The 27,517-nt window shown below is 45.6% G+C and overlaps 1 protein-coding gene across 7 annotated transcripts; it reads left to right on the top strand.

Annotated features, from left to right (window-relative positions):
• Window positions 1-263: 263 nt before the first annotated feature.
• Window positions 264-26,638, top strand: MFSD10 (major facilitator superfamily domain containing 10). 7 transcript variants are annotated; one of them, XM_040592905.1, is made up of 15 exons: window positions 265-402; window positions 706-748; window positions 2,381-2,429; window positions 2,863-3,040; window positions 5,773-5,869; window positions 8,449-8,552; window positions 9,541-9,699; window positions 11,537-11,725; window positions 16,172-16,280; window positions 17,258-17,369; window positions 18,732-18,840; window positions 21,003-21,093; window positions 22,856-22,903; window positions 24,290-24,379; window positions 25,710-26,638. In XM_040592905.1, the coding sequence occupies exons 4-15, from the start codon at window positions 2,882-2,884 to the stop codon at window positions 25,814-25,816; spliced, it is 1,374 nt and encodes a 457-aa protein (XP_040448839.1). In that variant the 5' UTR covers window positions 265-402; window positions 706-748; window positions 2,381-2,429; window positions 2,863-2,881; the 3' UTR covers window positions 25,817-26,638. The 7 variants fall into 7 exon arrangements, with proteins under 7 accessions (XP_040448862.1, XP_040448839.1, XP_040448835.1 ...); XM_040592901.1 differs by lacking the exon at window positions 706-748 and having other exon boundaries at window positions 2,869-3,040; XM_040592895.1 differs by lacking the exon at window positions 706-748.
• The last annotated feature ends 879 nt before the right edge of the window (window positions 26,639-27,517 follow it).

The following is a 27,517-nucleotide window of genomic DNA, read 5'->3' as shown; positions in this document are numbered from 1 at the left end:
GAAGGAGCGTGTTTTCGCTAGAAAAATTCTGTAACGCCAGCAGGAACGGCTGCGGTTTGAGGTGGGGGATTGCCCGTTAAACAGCGTTTGCGAGGACTGGGGCTGCCTTGACCAGGCGCTCCCCTCAGGCCGTTCTAAGTCCCACTCGGCCGCTGGGCCCTACCACGCCGCTCGGTCCCGAGCGAGGGGAGCCCGCCGGGCCGCCGCCATCCCTCGCGGGGCGGGCCGGCTCCCTCCTCGGCGGCGCGGGGCCGCGGCAGCGGCTCCATCCCCGGCCGGAAGAGGAAGGCCCGCCGGGGCGCTGAGGAGGGCCGGGGAGGAGCCGCCGCCGCCTGCCCGCAGCATCCCCAAGGGAGGGCTTTTGGCTGGCGGGGGGGACGCGCCCGCGCCCCCTGAGGAGCGGTAGGTGGCCCGGGGCGCGGCGGGCGGCGTGGGAGGGAGGGCGGCCGGGGGCGCGGGGCTGGGCCGGGCACGGCTGGGCTGGCCTCGCCGGGCCCCCGGGGTGCTGCCCGGTGGCGGCGGGTGCTTTGCCGGGGCAGGCGGCGGGTCCTCTCCGCGGACTCCGCATCTCTCCACGGCCGGCCCTTTCCCGCCCGGCGGCCCCTCTGGGCTCGGGCTCCCCTGGGAAATTGAGCTTTTTTCTGTTTTTCTGTCCCACTCGCCCCCTCGCCGCCGTTTGTAACTCCGGCTCCTGACCTGAATCAGGAATTTACAAAGGGGTTAGAGGAGCCTTCTCAAGGCTGAGCAGGTAGAGCCGGGCATAGAACGTTACAGGTGGGGGAAGGGGTGGGAAGGATGAAATTCTTCCTGCTGGCAGATGACAAATCTCTGTGTGCTTGGGCAGGGCCAGCTTTACTGCTGATCCCTCCCCGAGAGACACAGCGTCAAAGCCGGCCGTGAGACAGGGACAGGGGAGCGTGAGACAGGGACAGGGGAGCGCTGAGGGGCTGGTGGGGGGGAGGGGGGGGCCACGGTAGAGCAGAGCAAGCGGCAGAGGGACACAGGCGTCAAGAGAAACAACTTCCCCAAACTAAAAATTCTCCACCCTCTTCAAACGTGGCTCACAGAAATCAAACGTCATTGTGGAGGTGGTTTGTTTTTGCTGGTGGGATGCCAGGGCCTATAAAACATTTGGTGGTTTCCTGCCTAGCAGAAAATATGGAGAGGTTTGGGCAATGAAGGTGATGGAGGACAAAGTATAAACATGTAGAACCTTAGGATGTTGCGTAAGGGAAATTGCAACCACGTAGCTGAAACTGGAGCTGAATGAAAGGTTAGTGCTATCATCAATAAGTTCAAGCAGCATGCTAGCCAAAATGGCTGTGAGGTTAAGGTGTAGAGGATGTTACTCCGTGTAAATAAACCTGGAATGAAGTTCAGCTTGGTCGTACAATTCAATGGATGAATAAACAAATTGTGAGGAAAACCAAGATAGTATCTGCCACAATGAACCCATCCCTCAACTGTTGGCTAGATGGACCTAGGGCCAAGGGGAATTTGTCTAAAGGTATGGTTTGTGTTGGCTCCAGATGCTCTTATATCATTTGGGTAAACAAATAACGCTAAATATTTGTAGCAGTGATGACTTACCATTTTAAATAAAAGGATCCTGAACATAACCAAACTGCTCTGTTCACTAGCAGATTTAAGAGCATTATGCCGTGAGTTTAATAAATGGATTGCAGGTGGCCCCATTCCACATTCATGTAATGTTTCGGTGCTACTAAACTGAATCCACAAGTAAAGAAATGTCACAATAATATTTATTGCTGAGCATAACAAAGCGTTATGATCTTCATTTAGTGTCATGGTGTCATATGCCCAAGTACCTTGTGTACATACTACAGTATGTCTTGTCTGGAATAGAATTAACATAAATTCTCAGTGCTTTCAGTCCTGACTCAACAAAGTCAATGGATATTTTCGTATTGATTAACTTTGTTGGATGAAATTGTCTCCTTTTTTACTCTTTTAGTGCAACAATTAATTCAGGGATTTTTGCAGTAGAAGGGACTGCTAATTGGTTTATGTTTTATGACTGAGATACACTGTAAAGTTTCTACAAGTCTGAAGTTTGCAGTTTCATGGTTTGTGTATTGTTCCTTTATTTTGATATCCGTTGAAACTGAGTTTTTTTCAGGATAAATCTGGCTTCTTTATTTGTTAAATACTGAACATGGTTTGGCCTGCTTCCTTGTTTAGGTCTTTAAGATAGTTTTTGAGTATTATCAAAGGAAGTTGATAGTTCTGATATTTCCAACAAACTAAAACGCTGCCTTAAACATTTGATGCCCCAATTCGTATAGCCTATTAGTGGCTGTCATCCAAAGAAAGGAAAAAAATATTTAAGTTTCAAAATCTTGTTGTGTTGTTTCTTGAGGTGCTGTTGCTCTCTGGGATTTATCTTGAAGACAGCATTCCTGCAATAGGTAGGAAGTCTACTTTTTTTTTTTCTAGTATACACTGGAGGCGTAAATCTATTAGTTACTTGAATGTGGATATTCAAAATATGAGTGCCCTTTCTTACCTATTTTACTGTAATGCTGAGTTGAAAACATTTGGGAAAGATGTATTTAAATGCTCCTTTATTCTGTGTTTTATTTGGGAAGCTCCTATAATAGAGGTTGTTACCTTATTGCCCTCATAACCTGCTCTTGATGCAGGCAAACTTCATGTTGAGCTAATAACCGAGGCTAGAGAGCTGAGGTTCCAGTTCCCTTGCAAACCAGGTACCTTAATATAGCCATAGCTTGTATTTATTTTTTGTGAAGTCTGTAGAAAGTGAGAATGAATCAGCAAGTTACTCTTGTGAAAGACCTGCAAAATGCTTCCTGTTGACTGGATTTAAATGTAATTTTTTAGAAGCAGAACACCTGGGAGCATGGCCTTGCAAGAGAGAGGAACCATCAATGACAAGCAAGAACGGAACTCTAGTCGTGTTATTACAATTGTCTTCCTGGCACTTTTCATTGACTTGTTGGGATTTGCGCTCATCTTGCCACTGTTTCCTTCCATCCTTGATTATTACAGCCAGACTGAGGTAAGCAAAAGAGAAAGTCAGCCTGCTGGAAATGTTAGGTATGGGATCAGTAGGGAAGGATGGAAGAAAAATCCCTTGCCTTGGGGCAAACCAAGTAGCTGTAGGCAGAATAATAATATCCAGCACATTTAAATGGTTCATGGACTGAATTTGTGAACCTGCATAAGACTTTTCCCTCTTGCTTTTTCATTAAAATGTGAGAGTTGTTTTGGGGAAAATTCAGGAATTTCTTAGAAGCTAGTCCTTGTAATTACCAGTGCATTTGTAACTCACGCTGATGTCACTGGTGAGACAGAGTAAATGACAGTCCATAATGGATCTGCATACTGGGGTTTATCTAAGAACCGAAGAGATGAGAGGTTTTACCCTACTTTATTTCAGGCACTCACTTGTTCTCACCCCAGTATCGTGTTCACTACATCTCAGTTTCCATTCTTAGCAGGGAGCTGGCTGCTGCTCTGGGAACGCAGTGTGGAAAGTTATGTTGGTTCCCAGCTGTGCAGCTGCTCACAGTTACCATTCTCGAGTGTTACTGGACAAGACGAAGATGATGTTGTGGGAGAATTATTTTTGCAGCCCCTTTCTAACTCCACTCCAACTGCAGCTATAGGCTTTGTCTTTCTTATGATCCTATCTCTAACCACAGCCATGTGCTCTGATCTCCAGCATCTTCCCCCACTTACAGTATATTTCATAGAATCATAGATCATTTAGGTTGGAAGAGAACTTTGAGATCATCAGGTCCAACCATTAACCCAGCACTGCCAAGTCCATCACTGAACCATGTCCTTAAGCACCACATCTATGTATTTTTTAAACAATTGCAGGGATGGTGATTCTACCACCTCCCTGGGCAGCCTGTTCCAATGCTTGACAACCCTTTCAGTGAAGAAGTGTTTCCTAATACCCAGTCTGTAACCTCCCCTGGCACAACTTGTGGCCCCTTCCTCTTGTTCTGTTGCTTCTTATCTGGGAGAATAGACGTACCTCCACCTGCCTACAACCTCCTTTCAGGTAGCTGTGGAGAGCAATAAGGTCCCCTCTGAGCCTTTCCCCTCCCCAGACTAAACAACCCCAGTTCCCTTAGCTGCTCCTCTTAAGACTTGTGCTCCAGACCCTTCCCCAGCTGTGTTGCCCGTCTCTGGACACACGCCGGCATCTCAATGTCTCTGTTGAAGTGAGGGGCCCAAAACTATACACAGGGTTCAACGTGTGGCCTCACCAGTGCCCAGTGCAGGGGGACGATCACTGCCCTGGTCCTGCTGGCCACACCGTTTCTGACACAAGCCAGGACGCTGTTGGCCTTCTTGGCCACCTGGGCACACCTGCTGGCTCATGTTCAGCTGGCTGTCAGCCAGCACCCCCAGGTCCCTTTCCACCAGGCCCTTTCCAGCCACTCCTCCCCAAGCCTGTAGCACTGCATGGGGCTGGTGTGACCCCAGTGCAGGACCCAGCACTGAGCCTTGTTGAACCTCACACCATTGGCTTTGTTCCATCAATCCAGCCTGTCCAGATCCCTCTGCAGAGCCTGCCAGCAGATCAACACTCCTTCCCAGCTTGGTGTCATCTGCAAACTTGCTGAGGGTGCACTCGATCCCCTTGTCCAGATCATTGATAATGACACTAGACAGGACTGGCCCCAGCGCTGGGCCCTGGGGAACACCCCTTGTGACCAACAACCAGCTGGATGTAACTCCACTCACCACCATACTTTGCACCCAGCCATCCAGCCAGCTCCTAACCCAGCACAGAGCACACCCATCCAAGCCATCAGCAGCCAGTTTCTCCAGGAGAGCGCTGTGGGAGACAGTGTCAAAGGCTTTACTAATGTTCAGTTAGACACCATCCACAACCTTTCCCTCATCCACTAGGCGGGTCACCTTGTCATAGAAGGAGATCAGGTTCATCAGGCAGGACCTGCTTTTCATAAACCCGTGCTGACTAGGCCTGATCACCCAGTTGTCCTTGCATGTGCAGCATGATGGCACTCAGGATGATCTGCTCCATAACCTTCCCCAGCACCAAGGTCAGGCTGACAGGCTGTAGTTCCCCTGATCTTCCTTCCGGCCCTTTTTGCTGAAAGGTGTCACATTGGCTGACCGCCAGTCTTCTGAGACCTCCCCAGTGAGGAGCTGTTGATAAATGATAGACAGCAGCTTGGCAAGCTCCTCCACCAGCTCCCTCAGCACTCTTGTGTGGATCCCATCTGGCCCCATAGACTTGTTATTTCCTATAGCCAAGATCTTCACCTTCTTTTCAGGTTCCCCTTCTTCTTTTTAAATCTTCCTCCTTTTTTCAGGAACCGTTCTTGTTTGCACCACCTCTTCTTTCTGTGCCTACAAGCCCCTGATTCTCCCAGGCTAACCAGTTTCTGTGCAGAGGGATAGAGTATGTCTCGTGTTGCTTTATTAATTGAAAGATTCAGGACATGCCACTCCTGTTTAGTTCAGGATTTAGCAAGTAGCAGGCTTGATGGTCTACAAAAGGTCAAATCCCTATATTCCCCCACGTAAACACATACCCCCAATTATTTGCTGCTTGTTAGCATTCACAGCTTAAGTGATCTTTACCATATGGCAACTGATCAGCAAGGAAATTTTCCCTGGCGGGGGGAGGAGGAGAGAAGAAATCATCTAACCCTGTCTTTGGTTCACTAAGCTCTGATGCTGTGTTTGAAAATGAAACAGGGAAACTGTCTTCCTCCTCCTATTTCCCTGTTATCTGTTTTGCAGGATGGATTCTATTTGTCATTGCAACGAGGTGTGGATTGGTTTGCACTGATGGCTGGGATACCTCCAGGGCGGAAATACAACAGTGTCTTGTTTGGAGGTATGGAAATTAAACAAACAAGCTAACAGGGCAAAAAAAAAAAGGACAAAAAAAAAAAAAAGACTGTTGTTATCAAGTTACTTTCAGTATTGATGTGAGGAATGATGAGGAAAATGACAAGAAATACAAAAAGCATACTTGTCTTTTAATAGATTTTGATTTAAATAACACAGAAAATATCTCTTACAGTAGGCTATAAATTATTTTGGTTTCATCATACTGATAGCAATGAAGAGTTGGACAGCCCCATCTCCATCATTTGGAGATACCTAGACAGGCAGAAGGAATTGGCCAACAGAAATCTTATGAAATTCAGTAAAGACAAATATGAAATCCTGCCCGTGGGAAAAAGCAGCCCCTTGCAGTGATACAGACTGGGCACTGACTGGTGAGGAGCAGCTCTGCTGTAAAGGCCCAGGGGGTCCTGGGGAGCAGCAAGCTGAGCATGAGCTGGCCCTGGCAGCAGAAGCACCAACAGCACCTGGGCTGTGTGAACCGAAGCAGAGCCAGTAGATTGAGGCAAGTGATCATCCCCCTCTACTCAGCAGTTGTTAGACCACATCTAGAGCATTGCATCCAGTTTTGGCCCCCCAGTACAAGAAAGGCATCCATAAACTGCAGCAAGTTCAGCAGAGGCCCACAAAAGTGGAGCAGCTGGTGGCCTGGGCTTGTTCAGCCTGGAGCTAATAACAGCCTTCCAATACCTGTGGGGAGGTTATCGAGAAGACAGTGAGGCTTTTCACTGTGGTGCATGGTGGGAGAAAGGAAGGCAACAGGTGTAAGTAGAAGTTTATAAACGATTTCCCTCTTTCCCACATTATCCTCACAGGCATGTTGTTGTTTCTGTGCTCATTCCCAGTCAGATTACTGGCTTTTGAATAGTAGGAATCAGTTTTCTTTAATCCTTCATAAACTGCATTCTGTCTCCTCTGAGGCCTGGCTTGCAAGCCTCCTGCTTGCACCTACTCACCATTTCAGACAAACAAGGGGCTGGGAACTCCCAGTCATGCTCAACTTGTTGCCTTTCCTTTTACCTGCCGTGTTCTGTACTCTTGGGAGTGCTGTGTCCCTTGACTTGGCTCAGTTGATTTCAAGGGGAAGGAGAAATCTCCCTGCCCCTTGCAGAGGAGTCCAGCTGACTCTTTTGCCCTTTGAAGAAAATATAGCATCTAGCCGGGAACATGCAATTAAGATAGACACTGTTTGTCTCAGAAAGGAAGCTGGTATCCCTTGCTGTTTTCTTTCTAGGAGAAAAGTATTTAGAAGCAGTGTTGAGTAGTGATGGGAACGTTCACTAATTGATATGAACGCTGGCAGCCACAGGCAGTGATAGTTGTAGGCAAGGTGGCTGAATTAGGCTGGTATCTGTCACATTTGATTCCATCTCTTCTGCTTTCTTTGATGACAGCTTTTCTTAATAAGCCGTCTAATTTGCTAAACCAGCAGAAAACTTGTTTTGTTTGGGTTTTTTTTTCTGGATTAGTTTTCTACCAGATTGAGTTGAATTAGCTCACTGGAGAGTTGACCAAGGCTGCAACCTCACCTGGTTGGCGAGGGCGCTGCCAGTGCTGGTCACCCTCAGCTCCCACTTGTTCCCCCGTGTGGAACAGCCCCGCTCTTGCTGCTCCCTAGCTGTGAAGTGTTTGGTGTGTCTGGGTGTTCTTACAGTGCTAGTAATACAAGGAAGAAAACTTGTCTCTCATTAACATGAACTGCCAATGTACCAATCTGTAAGATTATTTACACAGTTCTTTTTACCTATCGTAAGCAGCTGTTCTCTCCAAGGTGGTTGGTATCGATATTCTGCCTTCATCAAAGCTGATGGGAGCAGAGCTTCAGGTCTCTCTCTCCTTTGCCTTTTAAAGCCTTGATAGCTGAGTGAGTTGAGACAAATAACCCAGTTTTTTCCTTTAGAGAAAAACAGTGTGACAGCAAGGCATTTTTTGGACTGGTTATTGAGAGTATAGTGCAAATTAATAAGTGTCTGAAGCTAGAAATGGCAAGAGAAAAGAGGAATTAAAGATCACAGAAGCTGGAGGCAGATTTCAAAAGACTCTTGGAGTCTGTTGGAATCACTCCTACCTCTTAGGGTGCCTCACTAACAGCAGTGCTTATGTCCTTCTTTCCATGATAAGAGTGAAAGAAAAACTAATTAAGTGTGGCAGAATCAGGTTCAAACAATCAAAAAAAGTCTTAAGAGAACTTTGACTATTAAAGGCTGTGTTATATCTGCTTTAAGAACACAAAATGTATGTAGTCAGCTGGGGAAGCATTGTAGAATAAGCATTCCATTATAACCAGTGAGTTTCAACCCCCTTCTCACCAGTGAATCATCTAGTTTATGCCTGTTACTCTGGTCTGTCTGTCTTCGCCACTCAGTTAAATAACAATGCAAGATTGGTGTTTCGAGGGTGGCTTAGTTTCAGAGACAAAGCTGCCCTTTATAGCTGTTGGTTTACATTTAATTGTGTGCTTTTAAAGGACCTAATGGTGTAATAGGTCTAGAAGAGTTTGGCTGTCTTTGTATTTAAGATGAAGGCAGCAAGTCTAATGATACATGTGTTTGGGTTTTTTTTCAGGTCTGATTGGCTCAATCTTTTCCATCCTACAGTTTTTCTCCTCTCCCCTCACTGGTGCTGTGTCGGATCACTTGGGCAGAAGGCCTGTCATCTTGATGACAGTGGTATGTGTCTCATGCTGATTTTAGTCATGCCATCTCAATACACAGTTGAAGGCACTATGATCTTGTGGTTAACAAGAGGCTTGAGAAATTGAATGTTCTAGATCTGTTGGCTGTTGACTGCTTCTTGCCAAGTCGCTTAGCCGCGCTTCCAAATGTGGGTGCTTTAAACTGGGCTTCCCAGATCCCGAGTTGTACATAGATGGCACCAGAATACCTGTCTGTATACCTGATTTCTAAAATCCCTTTCCCCTGTGTATGGGAGTATTATTCAGATGCTCTGTTTATAAATGTTAGACATAATCCCTGTATATTTTAGTTCCCCAGGTGACTAATGGGGGCTGATCGCTTCATGACCTGTTTCACAGAGCCTGGGGATTGTTGGTTAGGAAGTGCTTTATATAGCAGTATTAGTATAGATGTATTTCTTATGAACATGAACGTTCTCCAAAATGTTTTCTCTTGCTGCTCAGAGTATGGGTTTCTAATTACAGAAGCAGTGCAGAGCAAGCATACATACACGATGGAACTTGGGAGTGAGTGATACAGAAATCCCCATATCTTGTAGGCTTGTGGAGAGTGAGTTAAATAAGCATGGGTGCTTATGATTGATTATGAAATTTAAGGGCTAGAACTGTGAATTTTTCTTATTTTGAACTCAGGATTCTCTTGAAGTTGGAAACAAATTGAGTGGGATGTACAAAAGTAGTTTTGTGCCCAGTACTGATTTATCTCCCTCTGACCTTTCTTTGCTCTTTTAATTTTGTTAGTAATCTCACATTTATATGAAGTCTGTATGGATTTGTTTCTACTTCTTTTATATCACTGTCGAGGACATAGTGCGGTATCAGTATATTCAGACATTTCTGTTACATGGGTTTTGGAGCAGCTGTTGAAAACGAATTAAAAAATTAAATGTTTAGCTGGGAAATGTGCAGAAATGGTATCAACTTTGCTCTGCTTTATAAAGAACCCTTTCTTGCTTCTGCAGATGGGTTTGATAACATCATACTCACTATGGGCTGCCTCTAGGACTTTTGGCGTTTTTCTTCTCTCCAGGATCATAGGTGGAATAAGCAAAGGGAATGTCAGCCTCTCCACAGCTATAATTGCTGACTTGCACTCTCCAAAAGCACGGAGCAAGGGCATGGTGAGTTACATGTGTGGGGTATATGTTTTGATTTACTAGGTAACTTGTAATTGATTTCAGGTGCTCAGAATGTCTTCCTCAGTATTAATTGATCATGTATTCCTCAATGTATTAATTGATCAAGTGGAAATATGACTCTGTATACTAACTTTCTTCTGAAAAGATGCCAGATCATTTTGCTGGTGAGCTCTCAGACTTTGTCAGTGACTTTTACTGAGAAGTGAAATGCAGATGCCCTAGAGGTAGAAGGACTACCTGTTCGAGTAGTATAAGTGTTACTCCTGCTGAGAACTTTAATCCTGATTATAACAGCTTAGAAATCAGAACGTCTTACGGCCCAGTTTTGGTAGCTGGAACCCAGTTACAGGGCAACCCATTTTTCTCACCTTCCCAAATTGTGGAAGCCCAGCAGCACTGCACACAGCACAGCGTGCCTCCTGACTTCCTTGGATGCTGCACTGGCTTCAGGGTACGAGCTCAGCAGGTAAAGGATGTAACATTTGGCTGACAGAGCAGCAAATAGTATGAACAGCTGCCCTGTCCTCTTCCAGAAGGCAGTGGCTCAGATGGAAACACCCTGCAGGCTGAACTTTGCCTGTGAATTGCCAGTTAGATCTTTTATCTTCTAAAAACCCTGGGGGCCCAAACTTCTCTTAACAGATTGTTACAAGCCAGCATGCAGGACAGCTACTTCTTGGGAGGCGAAAGCTTTAGATTTCACAGTGACAGCTAACGAATTTTCCAAGCAATTTATTGTAGTCCTGGTGAGCCAAAATACATTTTTATTTATGGAGAGGGATAGCCATACAGCACTAATAAATAAAATGGGTCAGGGCCTATTTTTAGAGCCTGAGAACAAGTCACTTAGTACATCATGGCTTACATCCATATGGCTTATATTCTCTTCTTTTCCAAAGCAGAGTAGGCATGTTCATTCTGCTTTCTGCAAAGAGAATAACATCTGACTGATGCTGTTCCCAGACTGTGATGGGCCATTGCCTGGGAGAGTGCTAGTCAGACAGGCTACAACAGTGGAGACTGTGAAGTGCCACCTGATTGTCACAACTTGGCCTTGTTTAATTTAGTACTATAGATACAGACTCAGGACAGCAGGAGGATTGTGTCGTAGGATGACATGTTTGGGTCCTGCGTATGGGAGTATATATCTTTGAAAGTCTCTTAAAGAAAATGAGGCAGGTCCTGCACTGTTGTATCCTTCAGTGATCTCACTGAGCTGATGACTCAGATCTCAGTGCTCTTTTAAGCTCCCAGCCAGTGTGTACAGATTCTACCTCTTTTTCCTGTGTGCTAGTGAGTCAATAAATCTGCTTTAGTACCTGCACTAAACTGAGGTTGTTCTGGAAAGCCTCTCAGCCTGTTTGCTGTACGAGACATAAATTCCTAAATACAGAAGTTGCCAAAGTACTTTAGAAGCTATAGACATCATTATGGATTCCTACCATGGTGCTTTCCTCCTTTCTCCAGTTTTACACACGAAAGTTTATCCTATGGCTGAAGGATCTGCTGGCTGAGCAGTCCCTGAGGTGAGAATCATTATTTGCCTTTGCAGCTTTCTTTCACTCATAACCATGTTGCAGTTTGTTTCTGCCACTTTCCTGACTGGACAGAAAATAAAATCCGTTATTTGGAATTAACGGGTTTTTCACACTTAAAGCTTTTTGCTGTGCACTCCCTACATGGTCAGGGTGGTTAGGGTCTGTATCTGATTGAATTTCTTTTAAGGTAAATGCCAGGAAATCCAAGTTGTTTTAGAACTGATCTACATGAACAAACTGGTGTCTAAAACTGCATGTGTGTGTTCATTGTATCGCTGCAGGCAATGATTGGTGTTGCTTTCTCCCTTGGTTTTACCCTGGGTCCCATGATTGGAGCTTACCTAGCCATGGAGACAGAGAAAGGAGAAGTCTTTTATCTTCGTTCGGCATTGCTAGCACTCATGTTTTCTGTGGCTGATTTAATTTTCATCTTCTTCCTACTTCCGGAGACACTTCCCAAAGAAAAACGGGTAAATGGACTGTCAATCTGAAGATCTGTGTTTCTTGCAAAAATAGGATTTGAGAACTGTTGAAATACCAGAAGCAATGAAGAAGAGGCTTAGCCGGTGTCTCAGGAATTCAGTTCATTCCTGGGACCAGGATTAAATACTGTTATTCAGGCTGGTGTCAAAACCGATTGCGTGATGGTCCCATCTCCTTAGCCCAGTGTAATATGAGAAATTCTTCATAGCTAGCACAACTGCTTAATTGTTAGGTTTGGTGCGTTAGGTTTAAATTTCTCAAAACCAAATGGGAACGTGGGAGGGAGGGGGTGAATTTTAAACTATAATTACAGTGACTCCCTGCAGAGGAATTTCAGCTAATTGTAAAAAGTAAATGCATCAGAGGCTGGATTTTCTTTCATTTAGCCAGTATGTGTTAGAAATTTTCTTACTGTTATCTTGCCTTTGCTTGATTGTTTTGAATGCTGAAGTAGCAAATTACGCTTATCTCCGAGCTGTGCTGTCTTCCATAGGTACGAAATACCTACCTGTGCTAAAATTCAGTGACTAGATTTGTGGAGCCGAACATTTTTTGACATTACGATCTAGTATTTTGTGATCAGACACTGTCCAAGATATAATTGATTAAAAGTCTCTTGGAGCAGTCTCCTTTGTAGCGTGGGAGAGCCCTAGATATCTAGGTGAAACACTCGATTTGAGGCTTTCAGCTGGATTGCATCTTTCCTGTCGTCCCTTGTTTCTAAGCAGCACTCAGCCATTGAAGCGTGCCTGGTCTCTGGATAGCCAAACCCATTTGACACCGAGAATTGTTCAGGAAACTTTTGCCCGTGATAATCCTGCTGGGGCAAAACTTTAGACCTTCCCAGAGTGTTTCCTAGCAGGTTGTGTCCCAGCTGAAACTGGTTGCTCACATTATGTTCCCAGGCACCACAGCTATTTTATCTTTTTTTAACAGTTCTTCCATGTGTCATCTGTTCCCCCTTCCTATTTGGCTGTTTCTAAACATTCCAGATAAAATCCTGTTCTTAGTTAGAGCTGCACACTCTGGGGTGGTGGTAATATGTTGAGGTAGGGAAGTGCTGTGGAGCGAATCCGTATTCTATAAACAATTCCACCTTTGCTGTAGAGAGATAAATGGCTTCAGCACCTTTTAGGACTGTATGATGACTGAATACCTCCCTCCCCCTTTTATTACCCTCTTCAGTGTTCTTCTGATAAGCCACTCTGTGTTAGACAACATGACTGAATTTTGTTAAGAAGGTGAGTGCTCTGTCCCCGCTTTTTGGGGCTCTGTCTCTCTGCAGCAGTGGGTATTGTGTGAGGTGGATTGATAGGTGCCTCTCAGGGTCAAGTCCCAGTTGTGCAAAATACACAGGGTGTTTGCTTACGAGAGAGCGGTTTGACTGGCATTGGAGCTTCTTGTGGTTGGTATCAGCGTTGGTGCTTTTGGTGCTGTCTCCTTTCAGCCTGCAGCTGGGCAGTGGCCCCGTGTGATTTATGTGTTCTAGGGTATTTGTAATTCCACTTATGGGCTGCTTTGCTCTTTTCTGTGGTAATTCCCCCCGTTTTCTGGATGGGAGGGGAGCATTTTTCTTGGCCTGTAGACAACAGAGGAAGAGCAGGTATGTTGGCTGTCTTTCTGGAACTTGGATGGGCTGCGCTGGAGCAGGTGCTCCCGGAGTATAGGAGTGGAAGCATTGGAAGGACAAAGCTGTAAAAAGAGGGGAAATGATCATAATAACCGGTAGGAGGATGTGCCAGTGTGATCAGACAGCCATTTCCTTAAAATACGCTGTGTTCTCGTGATATTCTTGTTTCTCTATCAGTCTTCACAGGAAAGAAGTATTTCACATTCTTTCATGTTTCAATTAACTTGTAGAAAGGGGAAGGTGAAGGGGGACGGGGAGAACAAGGATGAGCTTTCATCCAGAGAGAACAGAATTTTTGCTCTCCTTCTTCCTCTTTTTTCAACAGTTCCACGAGTTTGTCAGGTGAAGAGTAACCAGAGAACTGTACCTTTCACCTGTCAGAGGCACTGGTCTTCTGTGAGGTGGACAAAACAGCTCCTGCTGTGACCTGCTTGGGAGGAGGGAGGAATGGAAAGGTCTCTGGTGGAATCTGTCCGCTTTAAGGGCTTTTGAGTTATTTTTTAGCTAAGCTAGTCGTGGGCAAGGGTGCCTAGCTGGCAGGAGAGTCTTACAACGTTTTTTCTGGTGTCCAGCTAATCATGTAAGGACTGCGTAGGGCTATGCAGCATCACTAGCAGACTTAGGGAAAAATAAGGCTTTTGCTCTATGCATGCTGAACAGTTCTGATTTGAAGGGTAAGGCCGCAGCTTGGAAGGCCGGGGCTGCATTCCTGGTTTGGACTGACTCTGTGCCTTCAAGACATGTTCCTTAGTCTTTCTGCATTAGAGGAAAAAAGAGTAAACAAAGACACTATGAAACATGTCTACCATTCAAGGTGACTTTTGGGATGATCAGGAAGTAAAATGGAACTATTTTAGAGTAATAAGTCATAAGCATAGAAATTAAATACAAGTTAGATATTGCAGATTTTGAACCTGCAAAGAATCTGAATTCCACGCAGCTGGTGACATTGAAATTGACAGTGTATGCTTCCTTATTTGGGATTCATGAAACACTTTTGTCGGTTTTAGGCAATGTTTTCATTATTGATCAGTGGATGAAGTCACTTCCAGACACTGCTTCCAGGGCTAAGATAGGAGAAATTGAAAGAAATTTACATGCACACACATCCGCCTGTATTAAAAAAAAATAATCTATCACATAGATATATATTTCATAAAATACTTCAGATTGTAAACATATAAATATATATAAAATATATAACCTCCAGACCAAACTACAATCAGCCTTGTAGTACAAAGCAGCTTGGCACCCTGTCTGACATGGATAATAATTCAAACCAGGTACAAACCACAGGGGTTTTGTATTACTGGCAAACATGTTTGAAGAGAGGCGCTTGTTACCACATTCTCTATGCTGTAGCACAAACACCATCATGCCAACAAATGCAGGAACTGAGGATTGCTACAAGCCAGCTTCAGGAAATCCTCTTACAGACCTTTTAAAAGCATGAGGAAGCTTCTTCTTGGGAGTGTCTGTTTACTCTCTGCAATACATGTAGTGGAAGGGGAAGTAAATATCCCAGTTTATTCTGTGTGCTTCGGCAGCTTTATGGCTTTATACAAAACCAGCCTGGTATATTGAACTAGTTGCTGTTGTGAGACTAACAGGCTCCAGAGCTCTGCCGTCAGATACTCAGAAGCTCCGACTATCCAAACAAGACAGAGGTCATGTTAATACCATGTTGAAGGTTGATTTGTTTACAGCTTTATTAAATCCAGTCCATGAGTGTCCTCAGGTCATGCACCGAGATTAAGTTCCACTGATAATTTGACCTTTAATGTCTGTACCCTCGAGGGGGTAATAGCTTCCTCCCTCCCTATCTGGGAAGAGAAGGAAGCTCATCAGATAAAGTCTGTGCAGTGTTTTGAAGATGTAAAATATTAAGTGTGATTACTCAGGATTCTTGAGTCAGTCTTATCTCTTCCTGTGACTGTCATGTAAAGCGACAGTCTAAGTTCTCCCACTTTAAAAGGATTTGCTTCTTTGAGATTTTAGACATCTCTTCTTTAGTATTTTCTTTGATTTTCTATACCTTAGAATAAAAGATAAAGAAATTTAAAAATTAAATTCTCTATGGATGAAAGAATCAGCATCTCTTAAGCGCCCATTGATAAGGAGCAAGGAGAGTGCATAATTAGGTTGAGATGTACAGAGTACAAGGACCAGAAGGGCTACAAAATAAACTTGCCACCTTAAAAAGCCACGCAGTGTGGCTAGGCTAGGCAGAACTTCTCTAGAAATCTCTCTAAAATCTCTCTAAAGATTCCTTCTAAAAATTTTATTTTCCTTTTCTTCCCCAGGAGGTGTCACTGGCTGGCTAAAAGAACAACCAGTACCAAACCAGAGCACTGTTTGGTGTGCTGCACATACTGTTCTCAGACTTGTAGCGCACAAGCAGTTCCCCAGCTTCCCGTGAACTTGCAGGCAGATGTGCCATTATTTTCCCAGTAAATGTTCATTGGACATGAGGGATGATGCAAAAGGTGAACCAAATAAAGCCACCTTTGAGGCTGTGGAGGATGAGCCTCTTCTCTTTTTAAACACGGAGAGAAGAATCTGTTTTCTGTCTTCAGTGAAAGCTGCTATCAATGTTCTACCTTCTAGTTACAGTGCTGGAGCCGGTTCTGCGTTGAGAAAGTCTGGGCTGCTATTGGGGGCCACTCAAACCCTAATGCCAGTTGCCTTGTTTCATCTCAGATAATTTGTGTAGATGTAGAAGCACATTTGGCTGTTACTGTCAATTCCTTGCAGTAGTTATTACGTCAGTTTTTTAAATAAACTTCATTCTTTCTTTGATCAGGTCTCTTCTGTGACGTCTGGCTTTCAGGCAGCAGTTGACTTGCTCAGTCCTCTGGCCTTATTTCAGTTCTCTGCAGTCACCCGAGGAAAGGAATCCCCTTCACAGAAGAGTAAGTGTTAGCTGGCTTTTTATATTAATATTGTATGTGGCAGTGGTTTCTAAGTGAAAACTTTACTCAGACTGTTTCAGAAGCAGCACTCTGTTCACTCATTTAAAACCAATCTTACTAACTTATGAGCAGGGAATTGCAAGTTCCCTTGGACACTGGTCCGTTTATTCCCAAAAGAAGATTTGAGAGATTAGTGTTTTGAAGATTTCTGACTTGCTGCTTGCTTTTTCTTCAGGCACTGGCTGCAGCATGGGGTAGGCTGCAGTAAGTGAAGTGATTTAAAAAGGTAAATCAAGGCATGAGTAAGGGAGATGTGAGTTTGCTTATCCAAGCTGCGAACCAGGAAACTTCAGAAATTGTATTTCTCAGTTCAGGACCTGGAGATGTAGGATTTTAGCTGGCCGTTTCTGTATATGAAATTATTTAAGCTGTAGAAAATAGATCAGTGTTTGCCAGGTACACCAACTTATCATTCAGTCCTCCTCGCTGCTGCGGCAGGAATAGAGTAGTATTTGGAGAAAATCTGTTAAACCCTGCATTGGCAGAAAAATAAGTAAGGTAATCTGGCTCAGACCATTTGTAGCTTAGAGAAATGTGATCCTGGGAGCAGCATCGAGGTATTAGGTGGAATATGGGTATAGAATAAAATAAATACATCTCCATATAGGTGGGGGTGTGAGTGTGAGGCAAAGGGGCTGGATTGGCTGAGCGAGACCATGGTGACCAAGAGAGAGATTAGTCTTTTTGGCTCTCCTCCCCTCATCAGAAGGGAGGTAGTAGGCAGAAGTCATTTTGTGGCATGTCTCGTATGGGTATTTAAAGTGGTCTGAGGACTTTTCCCATGAAATAATAAATGAATTGATAAATGTTGCTCTGCTATTGTTGTTATTTTCTCAAATCATGCTTGAAAAACAACACTGTGTTTCTCCCCACCCCCACCCCACCCTTGGTGTGTGTTTGGTTTTTTGTTTGTTTAGATCTTCAGAATCTCAAAATCTTGGGCCTGGCTTATTTCCTGTACCTCTTCCTGTTTTCCGGCTTGGAGTATACGCTGAGTTTTCTTACTCACCAGAGATTCCAGTTCAGCAGGTATAGCACACTTAGAAGATAAATGTTGTATATTTTGTCTGGGATATTTTCCAAAATCTTGATTTAAGGCCTCTTCATTTATTTTCAAGAGAGGCTTTACAAGGTTAGTAAAAACACTCAGAAAGCAACCACTGCATTCAGTGATACTTGGGCTTTGTGGGAAGAGTTTATGAAAATATAGTCACACACATGAAAGGAAATACTCTAACTACTAATATCTAGAGAAAATCAATACACAAGATTAAAGTAAAACTTTTGAAATAGATATAGCTGGGTTAGTTGTATTGACTATAAAAAAACTTTTCTCGCCTTGCCCAGAAGAGGTCTTAAGTATCAGGATGAATCTTGAAGCTCAAAAAAGGTAAAAGATGGAGGGACAGCAACGTGGTTATATTTGCTCATCCGAGTTCCGCATTGCACATGGTGTACAGTCATTTTATCATAGAGTTTGGTTTCCTTTAGTCAAACACCAGAGAAGAAAGAACAGAATCCACTAACAGCAGCTCAGCTTGAAATACTTTTCCTGCCAGCTCACAGGAAGGTTTCCAGCCAGGAACATGATCTTGCAGCTTGATTCCTTACGTGTGTCCCTCCCTTTGAGTAGTTCTCAGGGGTTTGTTGCATCTTTCCCTGTCTGTCTTTCGTTACAGTTTGCAGCTTAACTAATGTGTGTGCATCAGGGAAAGGTTTTCAACTGTATTAAGCTTGCTGTGCATGTAGTCATGTCGTGACATAAACAACTTTATGCCAACAGCGCAGGCTGTGGGACAGACAAGCTTGTTAGGAGGAGAGAACGTTTAGCTGAGAATATCCACATAGTTTAGTAGATGAGAGGTGAAAGGGAAATTTGAAGAAATATTTAAGGGTGGAGGGAGTGATGCTGCAAGCTTCCCAGTGCAGTACATGATCACCACCGTGCCAGTGCCCGTGTCGTGCCTTGGTGACCTTAATCAAGCTCTGCATGAGGGGCGGCAGTGGTTGTGAGAAAGGAAAGCACTTGCTCCTTGGAAACCAGCAACTGCTGTGCATGTGGCACAGACTTCCATGGCACGGGGTAATTAGCGTGTTGACTCTTTGTGGGCCACCTGAGCAACAACTAAACTGCATCACAGCAGTCTAGAGATGATCGTGGCATTTGCCAGCAGCTGTCCCATCTCTACGTAAGACCTCAGAGGTTTATCTTCTTGCTGTCTGCCTGCCATGGAAACTAATGTCAGCCTATTAAGAACTTTGCACTGCTCATGCTAGCACCAAAAACCATTTTCTCTCTCTTTCAGGAAAGGGTCTGCACCGGACCTGTGAATCCCAGGGTGGAATGCTCTGTGCGTGACTCCATAATCTGTGTTTTTGCCTTCCTTCTAGCATGCAGCAGGGCAAGATGTTTTTCTTTATTGGAATAACAATGGCTGTGATCCAGGGAGGCTACGCTCGCCGAATCAAGCCAGGAAATGAAATCAGAGCTGTAAAGAGGGTAAAAAAAATACTTATTTTTCTTTTCTCCCCAAAATCTGATGTGTTAATTTTCAGTCTAAAGGGCAATGAAGGGTAGTTGGAGGCTGTAACTGTACTTGTCAAATCAAAAGAAGTTTCTGTCTCATTAATTCGGCTGAATGACTTCTCAAGACCCTGGGTTTTGGGCGCTTACCAGCCTAACTGAACTGTGGAACATTAGGGCCCTTTCTTACCATGTATCAGCTACAATATTACTGAAACTTTGAGTTCTTCAGTAGAACTGCAGTAAGGAATGAGAACAGAGTGTCCTTCTGTGCAAGCTAGGTAAAATGCAGTGAAGATTATGCTTTAAGTGGTTTCTCTTGCAGTGCAGACATTGGAACTACTAACGCTGCTTCAGAGCTCATCTCTCTTTCTGGCAAATTATTTTCAGGGACTTCATCAGTCTGGCCGTCTCCGTGCTTGACAGGCTTTCCCTAAAGTGTATTTCACTGGTGGGCTGGGGAAATAGATTCTTCCTCTTCAATCTTTGATGTGTGATCATCAGTATTACATGTAACAATAGCATGTACTGATGTTCAGACTGAAGATTCACGGACAAAAGTGTGCATTTCATTCTTTTCCTTGCCTCTTTCTTCATAGAGATGGTGATGTGGCTGTACTGGGATGACAGGAAACAGTTCCCTGCAAATTATACAGCTGAGGAACAAATAGATATGTCTTTCTTACATTTGTGCATGGAACTAAAAGCAGGTTTCAAGTGTTTCTGAACTTTTGTTGGCTGCTTGGTAATAGCTATACTTGGACCGTTAAAGCCTCTGTCAATTAATTATACATTAATTTGAGGCCAGTGTGATTTCAACAGTGGCAAGGTAAAAAAAGTTACCAAACTGCACTGCATTCTAGTGAACTGACTCACCTTTTCTTAAAGTTATTTCTGCTGGTTAAACCATCTCCACCTTGTTCCCTGGCGGGCAAAAGTTAATGGCACACTGGTTGTGTCACACAGAAAGTGTTTCCCTGTGAATAAAAACTCACGCAGCTGTCAGTGTTGCTTTGTCCTCTGCATCAGCTTCTTCCATGTGCTCTGCCAACCTGCTGTTCGCTGGCACTGCACTGCAGTTCATGCAAACTGTGGTTTGCCCCATTAATTTTTATACTCCTTCCTCTTCCCTGCACTGAGAAGTGTAGTTACCTCAAAATGCTCACTTCGGTTAGTTGGTCTGGGCTGATCACTGCTCATAAACACCCGTCTGCGCTATGCAGGAACCCGCTGGCCCTGGGGCACTCTTTCTGTGGATGTATGTGGCTTTTGTGGCAGTTCCCCCCTTTTGCTGAAGTGATTCTGGCAATTTGTGAATCTGGATAATATGGCACATGTGGCCTCTCTTAGCGCAGTGGTTACAGTAGTTCATTTATAACTGAATCTTCAAAATGAGACATTTGGTGGGGGTGAATACCCTCTTTTGTAAAACACAGCGGTCTTAACTGATCTGTCTTTTCTGTGAAAGCTCTGTGTGCGAGGGACACATCACAGGGGAACTGAAGTCCAGGCTCTGGGAGGAGATGAAGAATGTTTGTCTTTTGGGGTTTGAATTTCAAATCCCATTCCCCGCACACACCCTAGACACCCCATCTCCCCCCACCCCCTTTTTTTTTTTTTTTTCTCAGCTCCAGAAGTATGGGCTCTGAATGCTAAAGACAAAATCAGTCGATATTGCTGAGAAAGAAGTAGAGGAGCTGTAGTCCTGTTGCACATAAGCCTTTTAATCTCTTATGCCAGCTCAGGATATGAAGAGTTAAAGCTAGATTTCTCTCCAGTTCAAGACAGAACAAGAGAAAAGAACACCAAAAACTGGTAGATCCTGTGAGAGAGAGAGACCTCTGCAAAATTTCTCTTTTCCTCAGCTGTGGGAAATCGGTGGTGGGATAACTACAGCCTGTGTTACAGGTGACTCCAGCCTGCCTGTGGTCTGAAATCATGGGATAGTGAGAACAGAAAAGTAAATTGTGCTGATGTATGGCCATCCAGGTGAATTTGAAATGTTTGCTTGGGAAGAAAGGGCTTTCTGCTGCTAACTTAAATTAGTCCCATCAGCGGCAGAGAACTGGCAGGACACCTAGAGTCAGGCTTTAACAAGCAGGGCTTGATTGTAACCCCGTGACTCATTCATTCTGCAGGCTATTATGTTGCTGATCCCAGCTTTCTTGTTAATTGGATGGGCTGCCAATGTGACCATGCTGAGTGTCGGACTGTTGCTGTACTCCTTTGGTAAGCTATTCAAACTGCACTGAAAGCTAAGCACAAATAATTTTTCTTCATGTATTCATTCACCTCGTTAAAAAAGATGCACTTCTAATTTCAAACTATAAGTAACAGAAAGTTGGCACTTCAGTTTATAAAATATGGAAGAAATACTGTCTGGGTTTTTTTCTGATGCTGTTTGTATCACAGGAGGTTGCCATGGTGATATTTGGAAGCATCCCCAGTGCTCCTGTTGTCCTGTCTCACTGGGAAGCTCTAGAGGGTGTTTTTTTCCCCTCTTATCAGACCTAGAAGCAAAATATTCACTAAATAGCTGAGGTCAGGAAGAGAAGGGAGACTGCGCGTCTTCATATTTCTGTGGTGGCTGCATTATTTCTTAGGCAACAGGCTGAAGAGATCTGTGTGCTCAGAAGCTGGAGGCCAGGCTGTGCGTTCAGGCGGAGCGAGCGGGAGGGTAAATCAGGGTTGCCCTGAACGTTGTGGCGTGGGGCTGTGCAGGCTGGACACCGCTCTGCTCTCTTGCATTGCAGGCTGCTAGCTCAGGGAGGGAGCAAAACTCCACCTATTGTTTCTGATAAGTGTAGATGGTTTTCAAGGATGTTTGTGTTTACGTAAATAATATTCTGCCAGTCTAAGCTGTTATTCGGGGAAGTGATGATGAATGAAGTTGCATTCATCTACTGAAGTGCCTATCTGAAAAGAGATTTCAGATATTCTCAATGCTGCTAACTATTGTTAAGAAGCTTCAAACATGACTAATTACAAAAGTAGACTTCTCTTTCACATGATACAGCCTGATTTAAGAGTAAACTGTAAGCCACAAAACGCATCTGTTTAGTAACTTGCTTGTCTAGAACAGCTGTGTGTTTGACAGATTTCAAAATCTATGTCTTATCTCCAGATTAACTTGCTTTTGAAAACCCACTGGGTGAGGAGGGAGAGGAGGCATTTGTTTTGTCTAACTGTGCTCCTAAGTTAGGAGCCTTGTCTTCTGGGGCTCCATAGCTGGGCAGAAGACCTCATTTCTTCCCCAGTGAAGCCAGCTAGAAATGCCTCTGTGGAGGGGCCTCTTTTCCCCCTCCCTTCCTCCCTCTGCCTCAAGAGTCAGGGCACCTGAAGTTAAGGCAACATGTGTATCGTTCCTGCTCTCCAGTTGTCCTTTCCTTCCCAGCAAAGATTCTGCTTTGTATGCTTAAAGCACTTCCTTCTTGGCAGAAAAGTCCCCTGTTTCAGTAAGAGGGCAGTGGTTGCTGAACAGCTCTTGGCTTTTGTGTCCAAAAATTTTGTAACCTCTTCTTTTTGGATGACTGTCTTATTTCCCAAATCAGAACATAGCTGCCTCTTTCATCCATGAGTACAGTAAAGCCGTATGTATGGGGACAGTGTAGTTCTGCGTACAGCCACCTCATTGTCCATTTGAAATATAAGCAACCCCCTGTTCCACCTGACAAGACCACAGCGATTTGGAAAACTACCAGTTAGCTGAGCTGACCTGTCGACCCCTTTCCCGTGGGCTCACAGAATGAGAGACATTAATGTGAAACATCTGCTCAGAGCACTCATGGCTCTGGGCTCTTCGTGCAAGTTGGCTTTGAGGGGTTGTTTTTGTAACTGAACCGGATTAAACCTGGTGATTCATTGTTGGTACAATGGCCCAGAGCTCAGCATATTTCTCTGCAGAAGTAACGAGTTCGGGCCACGTGTTTTCCACTTTTAACTGTTTTGAGCTCTGCTGTTCATTGACGGTCTCTTGTGTGGATTTTTCCAGCTGCGGCCATTGTTATCCCGTGTTTGTCAGCAGTGGTGTCAGGCTATGGTGAGTGTCTTTCCTGCTCTGAGTGGCAGCTCTTGGCCACATAATTCACCTTTACATAGACTTGGCTCAAATACAGAATTGACCTCAAGTTTAACGATGCATCAAGAAGAACGCTGGTGGTGTAGGTCTGCCTTGGGTCTGAATGTTGGACTGGGGACTCTGGCTGCTGCTTGGCTTTGTAAAAGGCATCTTTCCCCGCCGAATGCATTAACAAGGAAAGCAGAAATGCTAAGAGTTACGGAGAACTGCTACTCCACGTTGCACCTCTGTAACCCTGAAGCAACAATGACCCCTGCAGGAGTGAGGCTACAGCCTAGGGGAGAGCCCTTCCCGGTTGCTCGTTTGCTGCCCCTTTTCAGTACAGCCAGCACCCCACGGCTGTAGTTACCCCGCAGCTGCAGCGAGCTTTGCTGTGGGGAGGCAAACCAGCTGTTGTGCTGCAAGTGCTGCAACCTTCAGCCCCTTCCCTTCTATGAAAGTCTTTCACAGGAGAGAAGCTGCTGGGGACGGGACGACGACACCCTGACCCTGGGAAAATCCGAAACATCCCGCAAGGGAGCATAGAAAAACCCCAACCTTGACTTTTGTTTCTGAAAACTGTCAGTGCTCCGTAATGGACAGTTTCACAGCTCTCAGACAGCAGTGATCTGTTGAGAGTGACAATCAGTATCACACTTGAATTTTGTACCATGTAACGCAGCTTGTTGCAGTGTGATGGGGAAGCTTGAAGCAACTTTATTTCTAGGAAGATGAGGAAGAACGGGCAAAGCATATTATAGGCAAGGGCCTGGGTTCTCCGAAGGAGATACCAGCCCTCGCTGCCAGCAGTAAAATAATTTCTTCCCACTTCCTTAGAAAAAACCTTCTAAGGAGCCTTCTGAAACCTTCCAGGTTTGTGGCACTGGTTGCTACATAACCTTGCGAAGCCATCTGTAGATGACAGTTCTTTCTTCAGCTTTGGTTCAGTTGGTTGCCAGCACTATGGTGCTTGCTGAGCTGAAAAAGTAAGGCTTTGCTCATTAATGCCACTTCTGTGTTGCTCTTGCTTAACTTGCATCCACGCTTCTGTATTTGTTACCACCTGTGCCTCCTCAGCAAATCTTGTGTGCAACGTAAAGCTGCTTTTTTTGTTGGGTTTTTAGCAGGGGGCAGGGGCAGGTAGGGGAGAGCGCACTACGAGCCACCCATGGGTAAGCCCTCGTGCTTTTTCAGTGAAGCTGTTGTGTTTATTTTGGTGGAGGGGAAAAGAATGCAGACCAGGCAGCGAGTGTGCAATGAGGGGAGGGGGAGATGCGTGTGGGAGGTACCTCCAAAAGCTCCCAGAGCTGCATCCTTTCCCTGCCCCAAGCAAACCCTCCACAGGGAGTAATGGCTCTGTTTGCACAGGCTCTGCCAGCCAGAAAGGACGAGTCATGGGGATCCTGAGGAGCCTGGGTGCCCTCGCCAGAGCCCTGGGACCGATCCTGTCAGCTACAGGTGAGCACAGCCTCCTGCTCCTTCCCGCCTTTGCCAACGCACAGCATTGCTCCGGGCCCCCACAGCCTGGGTGGGTGCCAAGGGGAGGAAGGACAGCACGCCTCAGCGCCATGCAGTTCCCTTAGAGAAGCAGGTACCCCTGAGAGCTGCACACGGTCCTTGTTAGCGCCAACACCAGCCTCCTGCATGAATTTAAGTGTTTATAAAAGCAGAGGTCAACTAGGGAGCAGGCATAGCCCGACTCTTAAAAAAACCAAATTCCAGCAACAGCAGTAAGCCGCTGCGGCCCTGGGTGTAGGTGTGCGGGCAGAGGGGGCCGCACAGCGGGAGGCTGGCTAGGACCCCTTGCCTTTGCTGGGCTCAGGTGTAGCTGTTGCAGTGAGTAACCCCCGCCTGCTGGGGGGCCACCCTGGCACCCAGTAAGCAGGAGGCACTGGAATGGGGTTTCCTGTGCTGCGGTAACTGGTTCCCAGCCTCCCATGCAGATGTATCCCTAGATGATACAAAAGATGATACAAATGAAGTAGGGATGGTCCATAATGTGCAATAAAGAACTTCTCAGCTTTAAAAGCAGCTGTAAGCTACAAACCCGAGTCCCCGCGCTACTGCTGCCCCGGAGCGCAGGGAGCACACCCTGGCTAAGGCCAAACCTAGACAGTGCCTGAGGGCACAGGTGCCCCCTGTGTGGGGTTCAGTTCCCCCAGCCGTTACAGGGTAAAGGGAAGCAGCCACACGGCAAGGCAAAGCTTGAACTCCGCCCTCACGTTAAGTTCGAGCAAAGCCAGACCCTGTTTCCTGACGGCATCCACGGGCCAAGCAACCGGCTGACAGGAAAAGGCACGGTCTGGACTTCACAGCAAAAGCACAGCAGCACGGCTGCTCCCGAGGGTAGCGCAAGTCCTGCCTTGACCCTCCCGCCTTCAGCACAAGCATTTCGCAGGAGACCAGTACCAAGAGTGAGGGACCTCCAAGAGCAGCGCAGGCAGCGCTTGGAGCAGCTGTGGCAGCCGCGTTGGGGCTGAGTGACATAGCTACCGTGTAAAGCTGGATGAGCGAACAGGAGCTTCCCCGTTGCCATCCTGTCAAGAATGATAATGCCCTATTTGGAACAACCACTTTTAACACGCTCTTTCCTCAGAGAAGACCCAACACTGCTATCGGTCACCTCATCTTTACAGCTGTGTGCCAGCAAGGGCAGGCAGCAATAGATTCACTAGCTCCCTGTTCTCCAGTTGTATTTGTAAGCTGCCGGGAGCGGCAGCTCTGACGGCCAGTTTACACCCCCCCAAGGGCAAGCACACCAACAAGCTAAATCTTGTTTCCTTTGCAGTTTACTGGCTGGCCGGGGCAGAGTTTTGCTTCACTGTCTGTGGAGCCTTCTTCCTCATCCCCTTTGCTTTACTCGGTTATATAAAACAGCAGGCAAAGGAGGAGTAGGACGTGACCACAGAACCATCACCAGCTTCCAAGGATTTCTGCATCACCTGACTCTGCTGGTCCAATAGGAAGTGGCCAATTTTCACCATTGGGAAGGGGATACGCAATGACCATGTGCAGCAACAACAGACTTCAGGTTTCTTACGGCCCTCCGCAAGCAGTGGCGTTAAGACACCTCCCAGCCGGCTGGGCTGGTTTTGCAAATAGCAGAGACACACCCCACAGAACAGCTGAGTAAAGCATTACAACCACCAGCTGAGTGGAGACCAACATAGAATCGTTCAGGTTGGGAAAGACCTTTAAGATCATCAAGCCCAGCCATTAACCCAGCACTGCCAAGTCCACCACTACACCATCTCCCCAAGCACCCACGGTCTGGAAACAGTTTTGAATGAGCACGACAGCAGCACAGCCCAGTGCCATCCCAGTCCACCATCCAGGGCTGCTGCACACCGCGCTGCCGTGGCCGCAGCACACGCTGCTGCTCTCCCAGACCCCTGCCAGGAGGGCCCTTGTGCCCGCTTTTGGTGAGCACGGAACAAACCCCCACGGCAGTTTCTGTTACCATCGTCAGGAGATCTCCGCAACTGCTCCGTGCCCCTGGTACAAGCTGTATCACCCACCTTAAAACACGACCGTCAAAACCACAAGCACGCAGCGCACTACAGGCTGCCGAAGCCTGACTGCTACTCTGGTACAGGTGGACTGTTTTTAATACACAGTTAAATTTTGAGAGATGTTTTATATTTCTAATACTGTATGATATTTTTTGATGACCAAGCACTGTTCTCTTTTGCATTACAAATAAACTGTTACATTGTATGCTCACCTAGTCAGTTAATTACATCTACACCAAACACCGCAGGGTCCAGAACTCAGCCCAGGAGCCAAAAGTCTCCTGGAGGAGCCACCATCAGGGTGCTGCCTCCCAGGCAGGGCTGCCAACAGCAGCTGGATGGGCAGGGGAAGGACTCCTCCCCACCTGGTTCTGCCGGCTGCTCCGCTGGGATTCTCACCCACAGTAGCGGATTGGAGTATCTTCTGAAAAGTTAAACCATGACAACATTAAAGCAATCATTAATCGACACATTCATCAATAAAAGAAAATGAAGCAAATTATATTCAACAGGCTACAGCTGTAAAATAAAACTGTACGAGTTTTGAAAGCTGAGCATGAATTTATTTTTTTTTAAAGAGATTTATTTGTGAGTAGAACTTAATGATACAAGAAAGAAAGAAAAATACAGGACTTCATTCTGCCCCGAAGTGTGTAACCATACCATACATGACTACATTTTATATTGTAATACAAAGGATTAAAAGAACAAACTACAAAATTAGAAATTAAGAGTCATTGCATATGTGGTCAAGATAAACGGAGGGACTCCATTAAAGAACTGAAACATACAGCAATTAGTCATTTAATTACGACCCTGCAATAAAACACAATTTAGCAAAATAAGTATTGTATGCTTCCTAGTGTACAGAGGACATACAAGGTTAAAGTAGAAGCTGAAAGCCATTCGTGCCATGCAGTCCCGACTGAACATCGCTGCTTAGGGGTCTCTCCTGCACTGTGCTCTACTGCTGCTTCTGTTCCACCCGACCTCCACCCACACCACCACAGGTGACGTACCATTTCTCACCGTAACCATCGCAAGCTCAAACCCTCTCTTCTCCTGCGAAGCCTCGCAGCTCTCG

This window comes from Falco naumanni, chromosome 1 (genome assembly GCF_017639655.2).
Source record: "Falco naumanni isolate bFalNau1 chromosome 1, bFalNau1.pat, whole genome shotgun sequence".
NCBI classification, from domain to species: Eukaryota; Metazoa; Chordata; class Aves; order Falconiformes; family Falconidae; genus Falco; species Falco naumanni.
The sequence above is the reverse complement of the archived record's forward strand: the minus strand, read 5'-3'. Positions and strand labels throughout refer to the sequence as shown.

Coding starts and splice junctions, on each gene's coding strand:
- MFSD10 (XM_040592928.1), top strand. CDS start 2,882: ATGGCCTTGCAAGAGAGAGGAACCATCAATGACAAGCAAGAACGGAAC. Junction 5,870..8,448: donor CAACAGTGTCTTGTTTGGAG/GTATGGAAATTA, acceptor GTTTTTTTTCAG/GTCTGATTGGCTCAATCTTT. Junction 17,370..18,731: donor CAGAGATTCCAGTTCAGCAG/GTATAGCACACT, acceptor CCTTCCTTCTAG/CATGCAGCAGGGCAAGATGT.